Source organism: Petaurus breviceps, unplaced genomic scaffold (genome assembly GCF_028583685.1).
Source record: "Petaurus breviceps papuanus isolate PSGF00001 unplaced genomic scaffold, PetGlider_PUasm1.0 90654, whole genome shotgun sequence".
In the NCBI taxonomy this organism is placed as follows: domain Eukaryota; kingdom Metazoa; phylum Chordata; class Mammalia; order Diprotodontia; family Petauridae; genus Petaurus; species Petaurus breviceps.
This window is the reverse complement of record NW_027187301.1, coordinates 6,681,499-6,704,821: the sequence shown is the minus strand read 5'-3', so window position 1 is coordinate 6,704,821 and position 23,323 is coordinate 6,681,499. Positions and strand designations below refer to the sequence as shown.

The following is a 23,323-nucleotide window of genomic DNA, read 5'->3' as shown; positions in this document are numbered from 1 at the left end:
CTAAAAGACATGGAGCTTGAAGTAGTTGTTTGAACAGTACAGTGACAAGCTGAAGGTGAAATGCTAATTCATTGATCTCACCAAATTCTTCATGTTTTGATGTTTTAAGTATTAATCTCCCAGTGGAGTATGATAGTCCTAAGTTACTGTTTTGTGTTTCAGTCTTTTGTCAGTTCATACTTATAAGTCTCTTATGTTTTAAGCCATTTCTTTTGTATAGAATAAATAAATAGCTGTCCTGTATCTGATCTACAATGCACATTGAATATCTTTCTACTTCCTTTTGGGGAAACCTTAGACATGAGCCAAACTTAAGTTTTGAGTGAATCTCTGTGGAGCTCCAGGACATGGAAATAAAGAGTCAAAAAGTAGAAGAAAAATAGCCTGACCCTTCTCTTTAGGAACTATACTGTTGAGGCAGCTAGGTAGCTCAGTGAATAGAGCACTGGCCCTGGAGTCAGGAAGACCTGAGACACTTAACACAAAAACTAGCCATGTGACCTTGGGCAAGTCACTTAACCCCAATTGCCCTCCAAAAAGCAAAAAAAAAAGAAAGAAACTATACTGTTATGGATTGAGTCTAATCAGCACACTTGAACCTAGAGCTAGAGACCCCTTTAGAGGAAGAGAATAAGTGTCCCAACTCCTGAACTCAGCAGCAAGGTTGAATTGTTAAACATAAAAATCATTTTTATGAACAAAATAAAATTATGTTCATTTAGCTTTTTTTTTTAATGTAGGTACTGGTGATTTCTTGTTGGTTTTTATTACAACATTGCTCCTCAATACCCAGGAGTAGACAGCTAAGATGATTAGACTCCACTTACCCTGGCATTGCTTTTCAATTATAAAGATTTCTTGATGAAAGTGTTCCCAATTCTTATCACTGAGAGTACATAGCTTTTCTAGGAAGAAGTCCAAATGTGAATAATGGGAATGAAATGAATCTTTGAGAAACATGTTAGATCACATAACTATAAAATTTGAGAACATCATAGAAATTTTCTTTTCTAGTTTTCTGCCTTCTAGAAAAAAAAGTTTCAGTCACTTTAAAAAATAACCTCAAATTCATTAAACGCTTCTACAAAATATGCATCTCTCATCACTTCCTCTATTTGAAGAACAACAAATTTTAATGTTGAAAATCACCTAAGCACCAATGTCTGACAGCATAGATACTTTATGCACAATTCATAGGAATGCACAAATAACCCTCATTGATTTCTGTCTCACTAATCCTTGAAAAGTAATTTTTCATATTAAGACAACCTAAATCATTTGGATTCATCATTTCAACAAAATTTTTCTCACCAACTCAAATTTAAGGTGCAATGGTGATAAGAAACTTTTTTTTTCAGGACTAACAAGTGGTTGGTTTACCACATTTTTATTTCCTGAAATCAGTTCTTTTCTTTGAGGCTAGTGTTGGGTTGTTTTTTTTTTTAAATATATTTGTGGTTTTTTCTGTATATGCTATTCCATTCACAAAAAAGCAGCAGTATTTAGTATATCCAAGTTATAATCCAATTTTTAAAAAGCAATCCCTTTCAGATCCCCACAGAGATTCTAAGAATACGTTTCATATTCAATACTTCTCAGGAAAAGTTTCATGTTTCAAACACTATTTTGAATCTCTCTTGTAGGAAATGCCCACCTTTTAGTGCAGACGCTAAAATCTCAGCTTAATTTTGGGATAAATTAAGATTACAAACAAGGACATTTAAATATGCTTGAATTATTAAATATGGATCTGAAGAGAGGAAGGTTATCACCTCTTATCCTGTCATGTTGTACGTTATCAGTATGATCAGGATTTTCAGATTTATCTTCTTCATCCAAATTCCAAGTTTCTTGTAGTTTCAGTATAGTTAGTTCTTCCCTGTTTAAAACAGGTTTTACAACTGAGTAGATTTGGATATTGTATATATTTAGAATGGAGGCCATCCCTGACATATTTGTTATCAAAAATAGCAACTTGTTGAATTTTTTTCCCTAATTAATTGGAACTACCAAGTGGCATGTGAATAGAGTCACACATTCAACCAGCTAGGAAACTGACAGAAATAGAACCAGCACAGGTGAGGAACCCAAGCCTTACGGTGATCACCTGTCTTACAGCCTCAATTGAGTTCATAGGCCTTCTTAACTAGAGGAATAAAGTTTTAAACCTCTCTGAGGTTTAAAAGTGAATTTCTCATATACATAATAGAAGATATTAAGATGAGAGACATGTTTACAAGATATACTAAGAATAGAAATAATGCACACCATCTGCAAAGTATAAAACATTTGGGAAAGCCAGATCAGAAATAATAATATCTAATAAATGACACCTAGGACACATGACACAAATCTGTTACATATTCACCATGTGACTAGACACATGAGCACATGGCCTTGTCTGTTCGGTAGTGTTGCATATAAATTCAGACTTCACACAGAATACAAGAACTAGGCAAATAATTAGTGACTTCTCACTCTACCTCTCCCATCACTGTCCTCCTCAATCAAATCACATTCTATTACTACATCGTACCACATAATTTATATACAAATTCATGTGTCACTAAATAAAATTCTACTAGAATTTAAAATTTTTTCATTAAAAAATAACATATATAATGGGGATAATCAAAGGCACCCTGCTGATCTTTTGGTCTGGGGTACATTCTAGAGGTATGAGCATGGGCTTATCCCTTATTGAGGGCAGATACCTGGCTAAAGGACCTATAAAACCAAAGCTTTCTGAATGCTCATCCCTACCTCCCCCATGATAGACAGAGTAGGTAGTGTCCTCTGTATCCAAGAAGAGTGCAAGAATTGTCTACTCAGAAAACTCTAAAGGGAAAGGTAACTTCTAATCTTGTTCTCTTCTTCCTCCTTTCTGATTATATAGCTTGTGACCAATGTTGAGAACAGAGGCAGAGGATTCTGGAAAATCATTTAGAAATATGCCCGAAGGGTTATAAAGCTGTGTGTACCCCTTGAAATGAATAATATCACTACTAAGTCTGTACCCCAAAGATATCAAAGAAAAAGGAAAAGAACCAATATGTACAAAAAATATTTTTGTGGTGACAAAGAATTGGAAACTAAGGGAATGCCCATCAGTTGGGGAATGGCTAAACAAGTTATGGTATATGAATGCAATGGAATAATATTGTGCCATAAGAAATTATGAAAGGAATGGTTTCAGAAAAACCTGGGAAGACTTGTATGAATGGATACAAAGTGAAGTAAGTATAACCAGGAAAACAATGTACAGAGTAACAGCAATATTGTAAGGCAAATCAACTGTGAAAGACTTAGTTACTCTGATCAATATAGTGACCTATCATAATTCCAAAGGATTCATGATGAAAAATGCTATCTACCTCCAGATTAAGAACTGATAGTGTTATAGTGCAGATTGAAGCATTATTTTTCTTTTTCTTGCTTTTTTTCAGAACATGGTCCATATAGAAATATGCATGACTTTATATGTATAGTGAGTACCATATTTCTTGCCTTCTCAATGGATAGAGGAGGAATGGAAGAAAGGAGAAAATTTGGAACTGAAAATAAAAAATAAAATTTTAAAAAGAGAATGAACAAGGGGCAGCCAGATGACTCATCAAGTAAGAGCACCAGCTCCAGTGTTGGGGATGATCTGGGGATCAAATCCGGGCTCGGATACTTAGCACCACACCCAGAAATAACTGGCTGTGTAACCTTGAGCAAGTTACTTAACCCTGATTGCTTCTGTTCATTCTCTCTTTTTTTTTTAAAGCAATGGGAATGGGACTCAAATATCCTTAAAATAATAAGATCACTGAACTAGAAGGGATCTTGGGGACCACCTGGCTTAATCCATTCACTTTTTAGATGACAAAGCTGGGCCCTAGAGAGCTGAAGTGCTTTGTTCAATGACATTTGGGATTAGATCCTAACAATAACAGATCTCTAAATAGCACTTTGAGATGTACAAACGGCTTTATTCACAATAACTCCATAAAATAGTACATCAGTATTACTTTTCTCATGTTTTTGTTGTTTCTCAGTTGTTTCAGTCACGTCTAATTCTTTGTGACTCCATTTAGTGTTTTGTTGACAAAGATACTGGAATGGTTTGCCGTTTCCTTGCCCAGCTTTTGATGGAAGCTGAGACAAACAGGGTTAAGTGCCTTGCTTAGGGTCACACAGTTATTAAGTGTCTAAGATCAGATTTGAACTCAGGTCTTCCTGACTGCAGGTCTGGCACTCTATCCACTGTACCACCTTTTCTCATGTTTCATATGAGAAAATAAACCTCTCAGAGAATAAGTATAGGAGCCAGGATTTGAACTCACCTCTTCAGACCCCAGGTCCAGCACTATTTTCCCTCTACATGCTCTTCTCCATTACTTCCCTACCAACTTACTCCAGGACCTTAAAGACATCAGAACTCCAAATTTCTGATGAAGTTACTCCTATACTACGTCTAATGAGACCACTCTGACATTGGCCTTAGGGGAAGCTATCCTCATTTCTGCAATCATACACTCTTTTCTTCTCTTCTGTTTCTCATCAGCCTCTTGCCTTTCACCCTCTTTCTTGGTGCCCTTCCTCCAAAGGAAGAAAAAAGCAAGGAGCCCCAACCAATTGCCAATGAGGAACTGCTTTTGATTTTCCCTGAAATCTTATGATTACTGAGGCCGACATATGAATGTGCTGACTGGGCATACTGAGAATGCAAGTCACTCTCCAGGGTAACTCTAAATTATGTTCTCCACCCTTCTGAGAATCCCCACAAACTGAAGAGAAAGGATGAGGGAAAGTGGTGATGATAATGGGTATGGAGATTTGGGGATCTGCTACTCAGAAAAAGCTCTCTCTTTCCTGTTTCTCTCTACTCACTCTCTCTGAGATGTCTCCAAATGCTATTATAACAATGGCTGGTCCCTTAAGAAAGTGATCCCCTACAAGGGGTAATATCTACTGTACAAAATAACTGATCTCTCCCAATTTGCCTGTTATAGTTCCTGAAGTTTCCTCCACTCAAGGGAGTCATTACTTTGGATATGTAGAATGACAGATTTAGAAATGAAAGGTAACTAAACCAGCTCCCTCATTTTATAAGTGAGGAAACAGAGACTCTGAGAGGTACAATGACTTGTCTGAAGCCTTCTCATCCACTGAAGAAGCAATGTGTTAAGGGTTTTCTGGACTCCAACTGTAGTGTTCTTTTTTACTACTTAAGGCATCACTAAAGAATTTATAGTGTATATAGAGTCCCTTAATTGGGAGCTGCTGCATTATACCAGCCAATTTGACAAGGACAAGTTGAATTGAGCAACTATTTCAATATAAAGGAACATGTTACATAATTCCACCTAATAAACTCCTTCCCTATCCAAATTTCCAACTAGGAAAGTCAAATAGCCATAATTTTTTTTCTTTCACAATGCTACATAGTAATAATCCTCCAAAAAGACCTACTTCAATGCCTCTTTGTGGTGTTGGAATGACCCTCAGTTCTTGAAGTGCAACACAAGCCAGGTTCTACCATGATTAAAAGGCATTATAAATTACATCAGCAGCAAACTGAACCTGCCTTGTAAAGAATAGCCTGCCAAAATTATGATAATAGTAATCACTGTATGAATGCAATTATTGTTAACATTTATAAAGTGCCTACTATGTGTCAGGCACTGTCTTAAGTACTTTACAAATATTATTTCATTTGATCCTCACAATCATCCTGGGAAGTTGGTGCTAATGTTATCCCCATTTTACCATTGGGGAAACTGGCAAACAGAGGTGATGTGACTTGCCCAAAGTGTCAGAGGTAGTATGTAGGAGAGCTGGGATTTAGAACCAGATTTTCTGAGTCTAAATCTGGCATTCATTTCATGATACCTGAAGCCTGAACCACTATGAACATTGAGATAAATATGGATCCTGTATCATTTATTGATCCTAATTACAATTAATTGATTTTATCCTGTAACTGCTTAAGTCACGGTTGTCTCTGAACTTAGACAGTTTATAAGGATTAAGTTTAAAAATCCAGCTCTCTTGCTAATCACTGATCTATTCTTGCCTTAAGGAATTTAACTAGGGTCTAATATCTTTACCACCAAGCTATTCTTCAAGAATGTCTGGTTTGCTGTACAAAAGTCTGGCCCACTATCTTGTACCTGCACTCAAATAATGTCTCAGGAGGGAAGGAAGGAGTCATTGTTAGACCCTCATTACCAAACTTCCAACCAATCATATTGTTCCCTGTGCCTCAGCTCTGTGGCCAGTCATGTTGCTCTCAGCCCCATGATGTCACCTACCCTGTTCTGTTCTTTGTTCCATACTCGCCAAAACCTATAAAAGGGGAGATGTACTCTTGATCAAGGTCTTTGGCATAAAAATGAAGTAATCCATTGATCCAATAAAATATTGGAAGGCAGTATGCCCCTGCTAATAAATGTTATCTTGCTCAGATAATTACCTCAGTTTACCTTTTTGTTAAATTTCTTTTTCTTTTTTTGCTTTTTGGAGGAGGGAAGGCTGGGAAATTGGGGTTAAATGACTTGCCCAAGGTCATACAACTAGTAAGTATTAAGTGTCTGAGGCCGGATTTGAATTCAGGTCCTCCTGACTCCAAGACTGGTGCTCTACTCTGTGCCACCTAGCCACCCCTTTTTGTTAAATTTCACCCACAACACTACAGTGTATTATAGTTAGGGCAGAATGAAATGCTATTGATAAAGTTATGCTCGTAGTTAGCATTCCATAAAAATTGAGTCTTTTAAGAACAGGATGGAAGCAGAATCTCTAGAATGTCTTTTTCAAAATGCACATGTGTTGGGGTGGCCAGGTAGCACAGCGAGTAAGAGCACCGGCTCCAGTGTCGGGGTGACATGTGGATCGAATCCGAATCCGGGCTCAGATGCTTATTACCCAACCAGAAACACCTGGCCGTGTAACCTTGAGCAAGTTACTTAACCCCGATTGCTTTAAAAAAAAAAATGCACATGTGTTATCTGGGAAGCGTTGCTCTAGCTATGGATGCAAGAAAATGTATAATATTAACTAGTTTTTGCTTTTAAATCAAGTACAAGACCCTTAGGGAAGGTGAACTGTAAATTTTAAAGGGGGAAGGAGGGAGTCAGAAAAATTCTGGGACATGTGCACTATTTGACAGGGGCAGGCCCATGTGGGAAATTGCTATAAGAAGGGCACAGGCTATCTAGAAGATGGGGGAGGAGGGATGGATCAGAGGGGAGAAGAAGAATTGAAAATGAAGGGAGAGAGACAATGAAGACAAATTTTGCTTACCCCAAAATTTAACAAAGGTCACCCCTAATTATAATGAATACAGGAAAATGTAAACTCCTTGAGACTGGGGCTGTCTTTTTTATTTTATCTTTATATCTCCTATACCTAGCACAATCCTTGGCTGTAGTCTAGACACTGTAGTAAACCTTAATGTTTAAGGCAGGTTTGTTTAATTAAATTGAACTGGATAGAATGGAAATTGCACAGGGAAATTTCTAGCACTTCCAGGAAGCACTTTCAGCATCTATTGACCTTGCCAAAATGATGTCATGTGTTTGGTTTCTTTAATTTGGCTAACAGAGAGTGATGAATTTAAAAGGCTGCTGGTAAATTTTTGTTTATCCCAATAACAGCAATTAGTTCACATACTAGACATGAAGTTTCTTTGCTCTGCTCCTGCTGCATATAGTTTGTTCATGACTACTAGACCACTCTTAACCTAAGGCTCCCCTGGGCTTTACCATCAGTCATGCCAAAGCACTTTTAAGACTCTGCGATATTCCCATCCTCTCTGCAGCTAAACTCTTATATCTGTCTCCTTTGGTTAGATTTGAGTTCCCTGAGAGCAGACTGTGTTCCTTTTTCTAATTGTATCCCCAATGCATAGCACCATCCTTGGCACAAAGTAAACACTTATTAAAAGTTTTTTTTTTCCATTTCTTCCCATTTGAACTAATCTTAGCTTCCCTTTGAAGTGACCACTTAGATTTGCTCCAACAATGAACAGTATAAACAACAATAAGATATGTGCTGCCCTTTCATATTAAAGCATTTGTTCCTGACCCAATAGTAGGAGGATGGGCGCTTGGAGGTTTTCTTTCCCTGCTGTAGTGATGAGTTCATGTTCAGCCATCCTTATTCTGTTGCCCAGCTCCATGAACATAACCAAGGAAATTAAATAAAAATGACAACCACACAGTAAGGGATGACCATTTCTTTCCATCAAATTTTATAAAAATTCTTTATGTGGCTCTATATCCACAATAATAAAAATAATAATGATAAGTATCTGGGACTTATATAGGACTCTAGGGTTTACAAAGCATTTCACAAACATTATTTTGTTTCATCCCCACAGTAACCCTGTGAGGTAGGTACAATTGGCATGATTATTCTCATTTTTCAGAACAGGAAACTGTGGCTCAGTTCATGGTCACAGTGCTAGTAAGTGCTAAAGTCAGGTCAGATCTTCCTTACTCCAAGTCCAGTGCCCTATTCCCTGAACCATGGTGTTTGGAGGGAGAAAGGAATGGAGACCATTTTCATCTTCCTCCATTGCCTAACTCACCAGATGTTATCTGGCTCATCATTTGCTGTTTTTTCTTATTGTTTTATTTCAGCTGTTTCTGACTCTTCATGACTCCATTTGGGGTTTTCTTGGCAAAGATAGATACTGGACTGGCTTGACATTTCCTTTTCCAGCTCATTTTGCAGATGAGAAAACAAAGGCAAGCAAGGTTACATCACTTGCCCAGGGTCACATTGACAATAAATTTGGGACTGGAATAGACATAGGAGGTCATCTAGTGCAACCCACTCATCTGACTCACTTTATTTTTAGCTTAGAAAGGGTTTTCATATGTATAGATTACATTCTCTTCAGGGTCAGTAAATGGAGGACCAATGGCAACGGCTCTTTACAACTTGCAGCAGGGGTTTCTTAAAGGTCAGGAAAATCACAACACAGGCTACAAGTAGGGTGAGGCAGGTGGGAAGGATAAGTACCAAGTAGAGCAGACCGACGTCCACTCTTTCCCACTTACAATCCTGGGATATATTCTCAGACACTTCCACCACCCGAAATATGTTGGAAGAGAAGTTACAGGTGACAGCTCCCTTATCTGCAATGAGCAGTGTCTTCAAGCTGTGGAGGGGACCCCAGCCCTCCAGCCAGCAGCAATCGTATGGATTCTGGCTGAGGTAGAGAACACGGAGGCTCTTTTTGAGTCGTTCAGAGCCTGCCCACTGAGGAAGGGCTGTGAGTCGGTTTCTCCGAAGATCCAGGGTATGTAGCTCTAGGCTGCCCCACAACTGTGGAAAGCTGGTCAAGGAATTTATTGACACATCTAAGAATCTCAGATTCCCAAACCCAAAGAAATCCAACTCTGTACCATTCGGATGAAGGCCAATGTCCCTGAGAGACAGGACCTGTAATGTGGGGGCAATGTCCTTAAGAGGAGTAATGCCCCGCAACAGAACACCATGATTATTGGACAGGTCTAAATGAGTGAGGGATGTCCCTCTGAAAGTGCATTCTTCCAAGGCTGCCAGTCCACAGTTTTCAAGAAAGAGGCTCCTCAAAGATGTAATATTTTGGAAATCGACACAGGCCGATTGGCTAACCTTTTCTGAATGGGGGCAAAGGGTGATTTGATTGTGACTCAAATCAATTGTAGTGATGTTACTGGTGTTGGTAAAGAGGCCCGGGGGGACTCCCTGGAGCTGATTGGAGCTAAGGTTAAAGTATCTGAGGTTCCTTAGGAAGCTAGTCAGCCTAGGGGCCACCCGCAGTTCTGACAGCTGGTTTTGACTGAGGTTAAGGTCAGAAAGGGAGTGTGGGGGATCATTCTCTTGAATGTAGAGTGTCTGTAAGCAATTCTGATTGAGGTTCAGGTAGGAAAGAGAAGTCATGTTCCTTAGGAATCCATCTGGTAGGTACCTAAGCTGGTTCTGACTAAGGTCCAGGAAATGAAGGGCAGAGAGATCACTCAGGGCAAACTCCTCCCAGAGGTTGACAGTGGTGACATTGGTCACGTTGCCACTGATGAGAAGGAACTGAACCACCATCTCCTTGGGGGATGAGGCATTGTAGAGGTCCCTGTAAAAGCCCATCTCATTGTCCTTTAGCAACAGGGTTCGAAGCCTGTTCTGTTGAGGAAGAAAGGGGAAAAACAGCAGCTGATTGTGGGAGAGGTCCAGGGTCTCCAGCTCAAACGCAGCATCTCCACTGTCTGCTATGAACCACTCGAGAATATTATAGCTGATGTTCAGCACCTGAAGTCGGGTAAGGTCAAAGTTCACAATGCAGGGGAGGTGATTAAAGGCCATATTGAGCCTCCTCAACCACTTCAGGTGGTCAAAGGCACCACTTTCAATCTCAAAGATGTAGTTCTTTTGCAAATCCAACTCCTGCAGTCTCCCCAAGCTCTGAAAGATAGCATCATCAAGCCTCATGATGGCGTTCCTTGCCAGAGACAAGGACTCCAGGGAAGAGAGGTTGAGGAGCATCTCAACCACCATGTCCTCAGTCAGGGAGTTTCCTGACAGGTCCAGCTTCCTCAGGCTCAGGAGAGATTGGAGAGCAGCTCCAGACTCTTTGTAGTTCACTGAGAGGAAATTGTTGCTCAGGAACAAAGTATGGAGGTAGCTGCTGCCCTGGAACGTATTTCGGCCAATGTACTCCAGTTTACAATTACCTAGACTCAGGCTCTCCAAGTTGGAATAGTTTAGGAGGGAATGATACTGCAAGGTTTTGATGGAGTTGTCATCCAGGATAAGCTTCACTGAATGGGATGGGAGGTCATTGGGTACTGAAACCAAGTCTTTTCTTTGGCAATCAGCAACTCGATCCACCTAGGTTTAAAAACATATAATTGAGCAATGCCAAGGAGCCAAAGGCCTCTTCCTCTAGCCTTTTAAAAAATTATTATAATTGTTGATGTTTCATATATATATATTATGTATATATGTGTGTGTGTGTGCATAACATTCACTTTTAGGATTGTCTCTGCCATCTACAATCTCAGTCATAGCCATCCCTACTACCATCAACATCAACTTCTGACCAGTTACTACCAACTGGCAGGTGAGTCCAAGAGACCTAAGGGTGGCAGCACTCACCCTTCCTCCTCACTGGTCCTGCTTCCATCCCACTCCTCACAGTCATTGTCTAAGGAAGCAGCTCTTTTCAGACATGGCAACTACTTCTTTTATGTGCTACAGCCCCCAACTCCTCTTCAAAGCTACTGAATAACCAGAAAAAAGTGCTCAACACTAAAGACCTTGCATCTGTCAAATAGTTCAACAGATGTGATTCTACCAATGGAAATGACATTGACTAATGGAGATGCATTACCATCTGCCTTACCGCTATACATTTAACTTGCAGCTGAAACTTCCTATATGTATTTTCTCCTATTAGAATGTGAGGTCCTTGAGAGCAGAACTGTCTTAAATTTTCTATTTGTAACTTCAGTGCTTGGCTTAGTACTTCACACATAGCACTCAATAAGTGTTTTTTCAGTCAGGACCTTTAAAAACCACAATTTTTTTGTCTTTTTTTTTTTTTGGAGGTGGAAAGGCAGGGCAATTGGGGTTAAGTGACTTACCCAAGGTCACACAGCAAGTGTCTGAGGCCAGATCCGAACCCAGGCCCTCCTGACTCCAGGGTCAGTGTTCCACATACTATGCCACCAAGCTGCCCCAAGACCACAATTTTTAACAAACAATAAAATGTATAATATGTAAAACTGGAGGCACAAAGTTGCAATTACTTAGATCATCTGAATGTCTCAGCTCACATTTGAAACAAGTGAAGTCTAGACACTTATTCAGACAAAGGACGACTGCTGGAGTTGAGATCAATGAGTTTCCCTTACAGATGGGTCTCACTCCAGAATCAGGAGAACATTGTATACAGTAACAGCAACATTCTGTAATGATCAACTATGATAGACTTGGTCCTTCTCAGCAATGCAAGGATAGAAGGCAAATCCAAAAGACTCATGATGGAAAATGCTATTCACATCCAGAGGAAATAAGTGGTGGAGGTTGAATGCAGATTTTTAAAATTTTTTTTCACTTCAGGTGTGTGTGTGTGTGTGTGTGTTTTCCCTTTTGTTCTGTTTCTTCTTTTACAACATGACTAATGTGGAAATATGTTTAACATGATTGCACATGTATAACCTATATCAGATTGCTTGTCATCTTGGGGAAGGCAAAGGAAAAGAGGGAGAAAAATTTGGAACTCAAAAATGTTATATAAAATGAATGTTTAAAACTATCTTTACATGTAATTGGGAAAAATAAAATATTATTTACGAAGAAAAAGATGAGAAAAAAAAACCAAATGGGTCTCAACAAATAGTTGATAACTTTTTGAGGGACAGCTCTCTGAAGGCACCATGCTAGGCACCAGAGAGAGATACAAAGACAAAAATGAAACAATCCCTGTCCTCAAGGAGCTACATTCTATCAGGTGCAATAACATAGTACATATGAAAATTAATACAAAGTATAAATAAGATAAATAAAAGGCAATTGGAAGAGACACTAGTAGCCCAGAAGACTCATTTCCTATAAGAAATTACACTGAAGGGGAACTTTGAGGGGAGCAAGGGATTCTAGAAAATGAATATGAGGAGACAATTAATTCCAAGGCCTGGAAGGCAACCTGTGCAGAGGCACAGACAGGGGAGATGGAATGTTGTGCACAAGGAACAGTAACAGTCCTAAAGTGTGTACAGTGAAACACGGTGATATGTAATAAGTCTCAAGGAGGAGCTAAAACTTGATGGCAAAGGGTTTTAAATATCAAACAGAGGAATTTGTCTTTCATCCCTTGGATTAGAGACTCTGGAGCAGGAGAGACACAAGCAGGCTTGTGCTCCAGGAAGATCAATGCCCCACAGCTGACAGCTAGCTACTCTGTGCATGGGCTGCCGACCCCAGGAGATCACCACTCCTTCTGCACAGGGCAAACGAGCAAGTTTACTCAATAGGTATCATTGAGATTGGGCAGTCCTGGGTGCTAGAGCTCAGAAGGATCTCAGAGGTCATCCCGTTCAAACTTCATCTTACAAATAAAGTGACTAAGGCCTAAAGAAGTAACTACTGCTATGAGGTCTTTTGACTGTCCTCTTCCCAATGTATACCATGCTGCAATTCTTCCAAGGGCATTATGATATCCGATGGCAAATTGGGGAGAATAAGGTCTGCTTTCACCCCAAAAGAGTGTTCACACCATTTGCAGAAATATTTAATGTCGCCCACTGTTTTCCAAGTCTAATGAAAAGGAGGAGCCAAAATGCACACTAGCCTTGAGATCCCAAAATAGGGTGAAGAGGATAGAATGGAAATGAAATTCAGTTTAATGAGTGTTTATTGAGTACCTATTATGTGGAAAACATAAAACTAGACTGATGTTGGGGAGAATACTATGTGGAGGAATTGTGCTAGGCACTAAAATGTTTAACTGAATTGAATAAAGTTGGAATAGACATGGTCCCTGAACTCCTAGAACTTACAGGTAGTAACATCTCTATTAATAGATTAGTTATCAATAATCTAACTTTCTCTGTTACCTAAAAGTATTACCCAGATTCTGGTAACTTGCTCAGGAGCCCCAGAGGAAATCCTTTCTTAGAACATTTCACCAGAATCATGGAATTTGCCAATGATAGAACCCAGAAGATAAGGCTTCCAGAAGTCTGGCAGTCCCCCCTTTACCTTTGTCATTTGCATCTGTTTCATCTTATAGGTTAAGAGCAGTTGGTATTGGTAATCTCCCTGGAGCTTTTTGAGAGTGAAACAACCACCTATCTGTCAAGGAAAGGTGAGGAATGGTCCAATACCAGGGCAGGCAGGGTATGAACAAATGGCCTCTGTGGCTAATAACACAAGACTTATTTATCTGAGCTATGCAAACTCTAAGACCTTCTCTGTAGTAATAGGAGTTGAGGCAGAGAGCTGAACCAAACTAGACTATTTGCTATCCTTCAATCTCAATATCCCATCTTCTTCCTCCATGCATTTTCACATGAAGTCCCCCCATACCTGAAATGCCCTTCTGCTTCATCTCAGCCTCTCAGGGCCTTATTTTCCAAATAAGCATGGTGCCACAGACCTTGAATTCCAGCTACCTGGAAGGCTGAGGTTTGTGGATTTCTTGAGCTTGGGAGTACTGAGCATCAGTGGGCCAAGTGGACCAGGTGTCTACACTAAGTCTGGCATCAAAATGGTGAACCATCAGGCTGCCTAAGGAGGGAAAAGCTTTCTCATATCATTAGTGAGTTTGGGCCTATGATTATCCCCAGGCTTCCACCTTCCAGTTTGATTCTTAGGGGAGAAAGAGAAGGAAGAAGAGAAATAGGAGAAAGAAGGTGAGAAGGAAGAAGAGGAGGGGGAAGGAGGAGGAGAATGAGGAGGAAGAAGAGAAAAGGAGGAGAAAGAAGAGGAGGAAGAAGGGAAGCAGGAGGAGGAGAGAGAGAAGAAGGAGGAAGAAGAGAAAGAAGAAGAGGGGGAGGAAGAGGAGGAGGAAGAGAAGGAAAGGAGGAGGAGGAGAACTTATTAAGCATATGTTTAGCTATGTCACTATGTTCTCTCTAGGGTTTACAGTCTGCTAACCTTCCCAATGCACTAACTCATTCCCTGGCCTCCTGTGATGTCAGGAATAACTATGTATTTTAGGCCCTGCAGGGAAAACTCACCATCTTACAAACCCCTTGGTATTCTGCTGCTGCCATTCTAATTCCGTTCTGCCACTCTACAACCAGCACAATGAAACTCAGAGAGAACCAAAGGTACAGTAACTCCATCTCAAGAGCAGCACTGTAAAAAAAAAAAAAGGAAAGAGAAATAAGGTTAAGGGGAAAAAGATATTTTTTTGCTACCTGTGTTGGAAGGACACATGGCCTTGGGAGTTGACAGATTATATAAATGGCATCCTTAAGTAATAAAATTTTTTGACTCATTTTGAAAAATTTCTTATTCTGAACTTAACAACTTAACGCAAGCATACATAGTCAAAAACAAAAACAAAAACCACACAACAAAACTCAAACCAAAAAGCAAACCAATCCAAATCCACACATTCACCATGTCTAGAAATGGATGCCTCATTCTGCCCCACTAGTCCATCACCTCAGCAGGTTGGTAGCATTCTTCATCATCAGTCTTTTGGAGTCCTCATTGATCATCATATTGACAATAGTTCTTAAGTCTTTCAAAGTTTGGGGGGTTTTTTGCAATGTTATAGTAAGTGTATAAATGGTTCTCCTGTTTCTGTTTACTCAGTTTTAGTTCACACACGTTTTCTCAAGTTTCGCTAAATATATCGCTTTCATTATTTCTTATAAGACAACAATATTAATCTACCATAATTTTTTCAGTCATTCACCAAGTAATGGGTATTCCCATAGTTTCCAAGGGTCTTTTGTCACTACAAAAAGAGCTGCTATGAATATTTTTGGATAAATGGTTTTTTTGCCTCTTTTAAAAAATCTCTTTAGGCTATATGCTTAGTAGTGGTATTGGTAAATCAGTGTCACAGGCTAGTGATATTTAGAGAAGTGTTCCAAATTATTTTCTAAAATGACTGGGAAAAAATTGCAATTCCATCAAAAGTATATTATTGTGCCTATATTTTCTCAGTCTTTCCAACAACTATCTTTTTTTGGGTCACCCTTGCCATTCTGGTGGGTGTGAGGTGGAAACTCAGAATTGTTTTGATTTGTATTTCCCTTGGTTTTAGTATTTTGCAGCAGTTTTTCATATGGTTGTTGAGAGATTGAATTTATTCCCTTGAGAACTACTACTACTACTACTCTGTGTGTGTGTGAGTGCAAATGCATGCATGCACACATGTGTGGGTGTATGTGGGTGTAGGAATGACTTTTGTTCTTATATATTTAAATCAGTTCCCTTTATATCATGTATATCAGATCTTTAACAGAGTAACTTATTACTAAGATTTTTTTCCCTCAGTTAACTGCTCCCCTTCTAATTTTAAATTCAATAATTTTTTTCAAAAAATTTTCAATGTTACATAATAAAAATTGACATTTTATCCTCTGTGATCCTTTCTATTTTTTGTCAAGAACTCTTTTCCTATCTGTGGTTTCAAAAGACAATCTCCCCTCCTGATCCTCTAATCTGTTTGTGATGTGACCTTTTATATCTAAGTCATCTATCCATTAGGAGTTTGTGATATACAATATGAGATGATGGTCTAAACCTATTTGTTTTCCAGACTGTTCTTTAGTTTCCCTAGGTATTTCCTTTTGTTGAAATCCTTATCCAATGTGTGGGGTCCTTAGAGTTACTGAAGGCTATGCTAGTGTATTTCCTGTACTTTGGTATCTTATGTACCTGACCTGCTCTGTCTATCAACTTTTCTGTTTGTTTGTTTGTTTGTTTGAACCAATCACTAAATAGCTTTGATGACCATTCTTTCATAGTTTTCTTTGAGTTCTGGTACTCGGAAAGGTATTCAGTCTTTTTTTTTTTTTAAAGCAATCGGGGTTAAGTAACTTGCTCAAGGTTACACGGCCAGTTATTTCTGGGTGTGGTGCTAAGTATCTGAGCCCAGATTTGATCCAGGTCATCCCGACACTGGAGCCGGTACTCTTACTTGCTGAGCCACCTGGCCACCCCAGTATTCAGTCTTTTACTAAAAAAAATTGCTAGAGAACTCAGAAAAGAGAAGCAAATTGATCCTTTTAATCAGAAACTGATGTCAAGGTAAAAACAAAAATAACCATTCTTTGCTCATACACACACACACACACATATGCATATATAGATATGAGAGAGAGAGAAAGAGAGAGAGAGAGAGAGAGAGAGAGAGAGAGAGAGAGAGAGAGAGAGAGACTCCTTTAAAAAAAAGCAGCCTCCCCATTCAAAGTCCATATAGACATTCCCCATACTCCTCAGGAACAATGACTAGCTTATATTATTAGCATTGGCCTTGCAGGTACATTAATCTATGTTTCCAGAAATAGAACTATTTTGTTTTAGCCATCAAGTAGCAAGGAAAATGGTGGAAAGATTCTCAAAGTACAAAAACAATTGAGGAGTTTTCACTTTGGATTAAATGGAAGAGGAGAGTTTCCAAAGTAAGGGTTATCTATATCAAAAGAAGAAAGATGCAGGGGTCCCTCTCTTTGCCTTTACACTGGATTAACTCTTGTACCATGAGGGGATTTACTGTGAGGTTCAACAGGATTAGCGTCTTTGTTCCCAAGACACAGACTAGTTTCATGGACGATGAGTCAGGAAGTAGAAAAGCTGGGACTGGAGCATCTTCTCCACTTCTCCATTTCTTGTTGACCAAACCTATCATTTCATAGATTTGTTTCAGGAAATTGTCAAAAAATATCAGCACTTTCTCCATGGTTTACAGTCGGTTTCCTAAGGCTGTTTGGTTATTGTCCTTTGTTTTCAGAGAGGACCAAAATGACATCACTATGCTAGAGTCAAGTTTCAGTGTGTCCAGCTGTGGCTGATCAGACCAGTATGAGCTCGGAATGCTCTACCACAAATAGAGCACAAATAGTCTCTACCAGTATGATCAGACCAGTATAAGCTCGGAATGCTCTACCACGGGTCGGGCACAAATAGTCTGTGTGAACATTTGGGTGAATACTCTAAATTTGTGCATCCTGCATTTCCTTTGAGCTGTTTCAATTCTGCTTTGCTCCTAGAGCACAGCACCTTCTTTGATGAGGCCACGTCATGCTGAGTGGTCCTGTGCCAGTGTCCCTCATGTCATACAATCAATTCCAAAGTTCTTAAGAGAGAACTAGAGAGTGTCCTTGCATTATTTCTTCTGACCACCATGTGAACACTGAGAAGTTAAATGACTTGTCCAGGGTCACACTGACATACACAAAATCAGCATATGTCAGAAGAGGCAGAACTTCAACCCGTCTTCCTGAAGCAGAGGCCAGCTCTGTCCCTAAGCCATACTGCCTCTAACTCTTTCTCTCTTTCACCCTTCATTAATACTGTCAGATTAGGGCAGCTAGACAGTGCAGTGGATGGAGCACCAGCCCTGGAGTCAGGAGGACCTGTCTTCAAATCAGGCCTCAGACACTTACTAGCTGTGTGACCCTGGACAAGTCACAACCCTGTTTGCCTCCAAAAAAAATTTTAAAAAAAATTAAGAAATGGTGAAGATTGTGAAGAAAAGTTAAGTAAAATGGGGTTATTTTACCTCAAGTAGAAGAGAGGGAGGACAGGCTTGATACTCACAGTCAGATATATAAATATATATGTATGTATGTGTGTGTGTATATATATATATATACACACACACACAGTAAATATAGTACATGTGCATATTTTGTCCCTGTCTAGCAAAGGCAGTCAGTGGTGAAGTGGACAAATTCCTTTACTTCAGCTTCATCAGTAAAATGAGGATAAAAATTCATGTACTATCATCTTCACAGGACTTTTGTGAGGACTGTGAAGTACTATATTCAAAAGTCCTTTGTAACCTTAAAGTGATGCACAGAAAGGATGCCTATCATGGAGTGGAATCTTAGGCCCTCAAAGTCTCAGTTCCCTAGGTCCTCAAAGGCTAAGCATGCAGGAATCATAGAGATGATAGATTTGGAGCTGAGAGGGACCTTTGAGGTCATTTAGTTCAACCCCCTCACTTTGCCCCTAAGAAAAGTGAGGCTGGGGTGGCTAGGTGGCACAGTGAATAGAGCACTGGCCCTGAAGTCAGAAGGACCTGAGTTCAAATCCAGCCTCAGACACTTAACACTTACTAGCCCTGTGACCTTGGGAAAGTCTTTTATCCCCGATTGATTGCCCTGCCTTCCCTCCTCCAAAAAAGCAAAAAAAAAAAAAAAAAGTCAGCTCCTTGAGGGTAGAGACTATCTTTGGCCTTACTTTGTATCCCCAGTGCTTAGTTCAGTGCTTTGTACATAAGGACACTTAATAAATGCTTTTTCATTTATTCATTTATTTATTCGGCATGGTTAATGTGTGGTATTTGAGGGCAGATCTACATTTCAAAAAATTAGAAACAATCTAACAAATGTCCCCAGGTTCAGCCTCCTACCCAGCAGAGGACTGCTTAACAAACCTCAACCTTCCCCTAAAACCCAGCTATCAAAAACCATCAACCCTTAAGAGTTCTGTTTACTGGAGAGTTTGAGCTAAACCTTTTCATCATGCTTATTTAGATCCCTTCCTCTTTTTCTTATGTCAAAGAAGCTGACACATCTGGAAGACTAATTTTAACTTTCTAGAGAGATTTGAGTAGTCACAAGTGAAAAAGCACTAACAGTAAAGTTAAGTGAAACTATTTTTATCTCCCTTGGTCTTCTGAACCAAGCTGTCATTTCACTTTTTATCCAATCCAGAGTTGTTCTCCTCACCACATAGGGTACTGCTAGTTCAACATCCAAAAATGACTTGATTCAGGCTAGGAATTCCCCCTTGTAGGCCTTCCCCTCCTAGGAGGGACCTACCACATGTGTGGATCATGCAACAGCACAGGACAGCAAATTCTCAGAGAAGTTACTTCTTCAGTGTGCCCCAATACCTCCAGTGTAAGGTATGGCTATCTCCTTCCCATCCCTATCCCCATTCCCATACCAACAGTGCAACCCATATCTTCCCATAAAGCCTCCATAGGGGATCTATCTAACATTCTGGAAGTCTTTGTCTGGTTCTTCCCAATACATAGTACCTGAAAAGTCTTAACGCAGTTATGAAGCTACTAAAACTTAATAATTAAAGCTATTAAAGGTTAATAACTACACTAAGACTTTTTAAAATAAACCTTAATAGTTTAATAACTGCACTAAGATTGGGGAGTACCCCATGTCTCAAAGTTTTCAGTTCAGATTATCCTTCTGAAACCCTTCACTCTCCCTGTATAATTAATTTTTTTCTTTTATCTGTATGATATATATATATGTATGAAGTGAGATTATATAGATACACAAACTTTAAAGTTTGTACAGCATTTTACATGAATTATCTCATATGAACCTCACAACCCTATAAAGTTGTTACTATAGATTACTATTGTCCCCATTTTACAGATTAGAAAACTGAGGCTTGGGAGGAGGTGGATTAAGTGATTTATCCATAGAAATACAATAAGTGCTTGGAGCAGGATTTGAACCCAGGTCTTCCAGACTCCAGGTCCAGCACTCTAGACTATGATGCCTCTTGATATGTTATATGCCAGTTCTCATGTACATGTCACTTTTGCTAACATGCTAGCAGCCCATTTACATCCACCAGGAACCTTTCCATTGCCCTTTGGTCTCCTACAATTTTGATTCTTCTGAAGTAATGGTGTTTCATGATGCATAGCTATATCATGTTACTGAGACTATTAGTACTTTTTTTTTTAATGAGCTCATGGCCCAACAGATGATAAAATTGTGTGTACCCTTTGACCCAGCAATACCAATATTAGATCTTTATCCCAAAGAGATCAAAGAAAAAGGACATATATGTACAAACATTTTTCAGTAGCTCTTTTTATGGTAGCAAAGAATTGAGGAGATGCTCATCAATTAGGGAATGGCTGAACAAGATGTGGTAATATAATTATAATGAAATACTATTATGCTATAAGAAATGATGAATAGGATGGTTTCAGAAAAAACCTGGGAAGATTTCTATGAACTGATACAAAGTGAAATGAGCAGAACCAGGAGAACATTGTATACAATACCAACAACACTGTAACAATTACCAACTGTGAAAGACTTAGCTACCCTAATCAATACAATGATCCAAGATAATTACAAGGACTCACAAAAAAAAATGTTGTCTACATGCAGAGGGACAAATGATAAACTCTGAGTGCAGATAGAAGCATCCTTTTTTTCATATTCTTTAGTTTTCTTGCCTTTTTTTGCAACATGGCTAAAATGGATATGCTTTGCATGACTTCATGTATATCACATTGATTGACTTCTCAGTGGGTAGGGGAAGGACTGGAGGGAGGCAGAGAATAGGAAATTCAAAAAAGTTTAATATGAATGTTAATATAAATTATAGTTATTTTCAAAAATAAAATACAGTACATCAGAAAAAATTTAGTTCATCTAGCAACAAGCTACTATATGATCTTTAAAAGTTCAATGCAATTCCTGGAATGCAATCCACCAGGAAATTGAGGACATAACTCACACATACGTAGCAATTACCTCACACTAATCATGTGAAAAGATAGTGTTTAACAATTATCCCCATTTTACAGATGAGAACATTGAGCTGAGGGAGATTAAGGGATTTATATAAGGTCACAAAGGGAGTGTCTATCAGAGGTGAGATATGAGCCCAGATTCTTTGACTCCAGCATCATTGCTCTTTCCCCTGGGCCACAATGTTTTTGATTCCACATCCTTCTCTCTTGCCACTATACCACGCTGATGGAAAAAGCAGCCAGAGTTTGCTCCAGAACCTTTAACATCCTACACTCTAAGAGTTGTGTGACCTCAAAGTTCATCTAGTCTGACTCCTGATTCAAGGAAGAATCTAGTCTTATGTTCCCCAGCAACTGTCCTAACTGACACCACACTAAAACTATGATTCAATTTACCCCATGGAGCAGGGGTCTGAAAGGAAAGAGGGAAAGGAAAATTCAAGCACATACAATAGAGCAGCTCCACCTGATTAAACATTCCATCTCTTTATCAGCAGATTGTAACTGCACGCACACACACACACACACACACACACACACCTTCATATACAGAGTTAATCTGTACAAGAAGAAGAAAGTATTCAAGGAGACAGATGTGACATGTCCAGACACTCTCATCTAAATTGAAGGGCACCCAAGTCAATGTTTAAGAATTTAAAGGATAGCTCCTTCACCCCAGTCAATCATACCTAGAAGCCTAATTCCATATACCCTGAAAGAATCACTTCCTTTGATAGACTCCAAGCACTACAGGAGTTGATTGGTAGTTTCACTTGTTTCAGGATGGAGAAGAGGGAAAGGGGCATTCCTTTATTCCATAATTGACTTACAGCCTCTTTTGCTCAGTCATGAATCTTCATGACCCCATTTAGGTGTTTCTTGGAAAAGATACTAGGGTGCTTTGCCATTTCCTTCTCTGGCTCATTTTACAAGTGAGGAAACTGAGGCAATCAGGGTCAAGTGACTTGCCCAGGATCATACAGCTGGTAAGTGTGAGAGACTAAATTTGAACTCAGGAAGATGAGTCTTCCTGACTTCAGTCCATGGCACTCTATCCACTGAGTCACCTTACTACCCCATTACAGACTCTTTTTCCTACCCTAAAGAAGGTGTGGACTAGTCAATGAATCAATCAATCAATCAACAAACATTTATTAACTGCCTACTCTGGGCTGGGTACCCTGGAAATGAACACTTTGACTAGAATGAAAACAGTTCCTGCCCTCAAGTAACTTAAAGTAGCAAGAAGAGAGAGAGAGAGAGAGAGAGAGAGAGAGAGAGAGAGAGAGAGAGAGAGAGAACATCAAGGATATGCTAATAAATGTTTAACAACCAGCTCTAATTTTTAAAAAATCTATGCCCGACACACTTTTAAGTTATATTTGCATTATTGGCATTTTCTCCCTCACTTTTTATGCCTAGATAATCAACAAAACAATAAATTAAATCCTGATTTTGTAGCATTTTCCAATTTCTAAGGTGTAAACACTCACATTGAAAAATTGGCTTTGAGCTGACTCTAGCACACCCTAGACAATAGGCATGTGTTTTCTATAATTATATACAAAATAAATACCCAGCGATTTGGGAGGAAAGGCACTGGCTGCTGGGAACAGCAGGAAAGGTCTCATATCAAAGCTGGTGTTTGAGCTAAACCCTGAAGGAAACCAAGGATCTTGAGTGATGAGAAGAAAAAGGAGTATATTTTAGGCATGAGGGACAGTCAGCATAAAGGCATATGGCAGGATGAAAAATGTGTGAAAGAAAAGAGGAAAAAAAATGTGTACATGTGAATCATGTACACATGAGAGATGATCAGCCAACTTCCAAAGAACACAGAATTCCAATGACTAAGATTTCACTGCCTCACAAAGCAGTATCCTTTATTTTTTAATAGCTTTAACTATTTAAAAGTTCTTCTTTAAAATGAGTTGAAATCTTCTATCTATAACTTCTACTCATTTACCCCAGACTCTTCCTCTGGAGACATAAGCAGATTTCCTCTTCCAGTTGGCAGTCTTTCTGATATCTGAAAACTGATGCCATGATTCCCCCAATATTCTCATGTCCAAGTAGAGCATCCCCAGGGCTTTCATCACACACAGGTTCGAGAGCCTCCCACCCTTCTGGTTC

General features: G+C 39.3%; 1 protein-coding gene across 1 annotated transcript in view; it reads right to left on the bottom strand.

Moving 5' to 3' along the window:
- Positions 1 to 8,216: 8,216 nt before the first annotated feature.
- NRROS (negative regulator of reactive oxygen species) overlaps positions 8,217 to 23,323 on the bottom strand; it is a 29,226-nt gene continuing 14,119 nt past the window's right edge. The window contains exons 2-3 of the mRNA XM_069065032.1: positions 14,718 to 14,838; positions 8,217 to 10,863 (exon numbers count right to left, since the gene is read on the bottom strand). Coding sequence (XP_068921133.1) covers positions 8,896 to 10,863; positions 14,718 to 14,825 — 2,076 coding nt within the window. The 5' untranslated portion in view covers positions 14,826 to 14,838 and the 3' untranslated portion in view covers positions 8,217 to 8,895. The remainder of the gene's footprint in view (positions 10,864 to 14,717; positions 14,839 to 23,323) is intronic.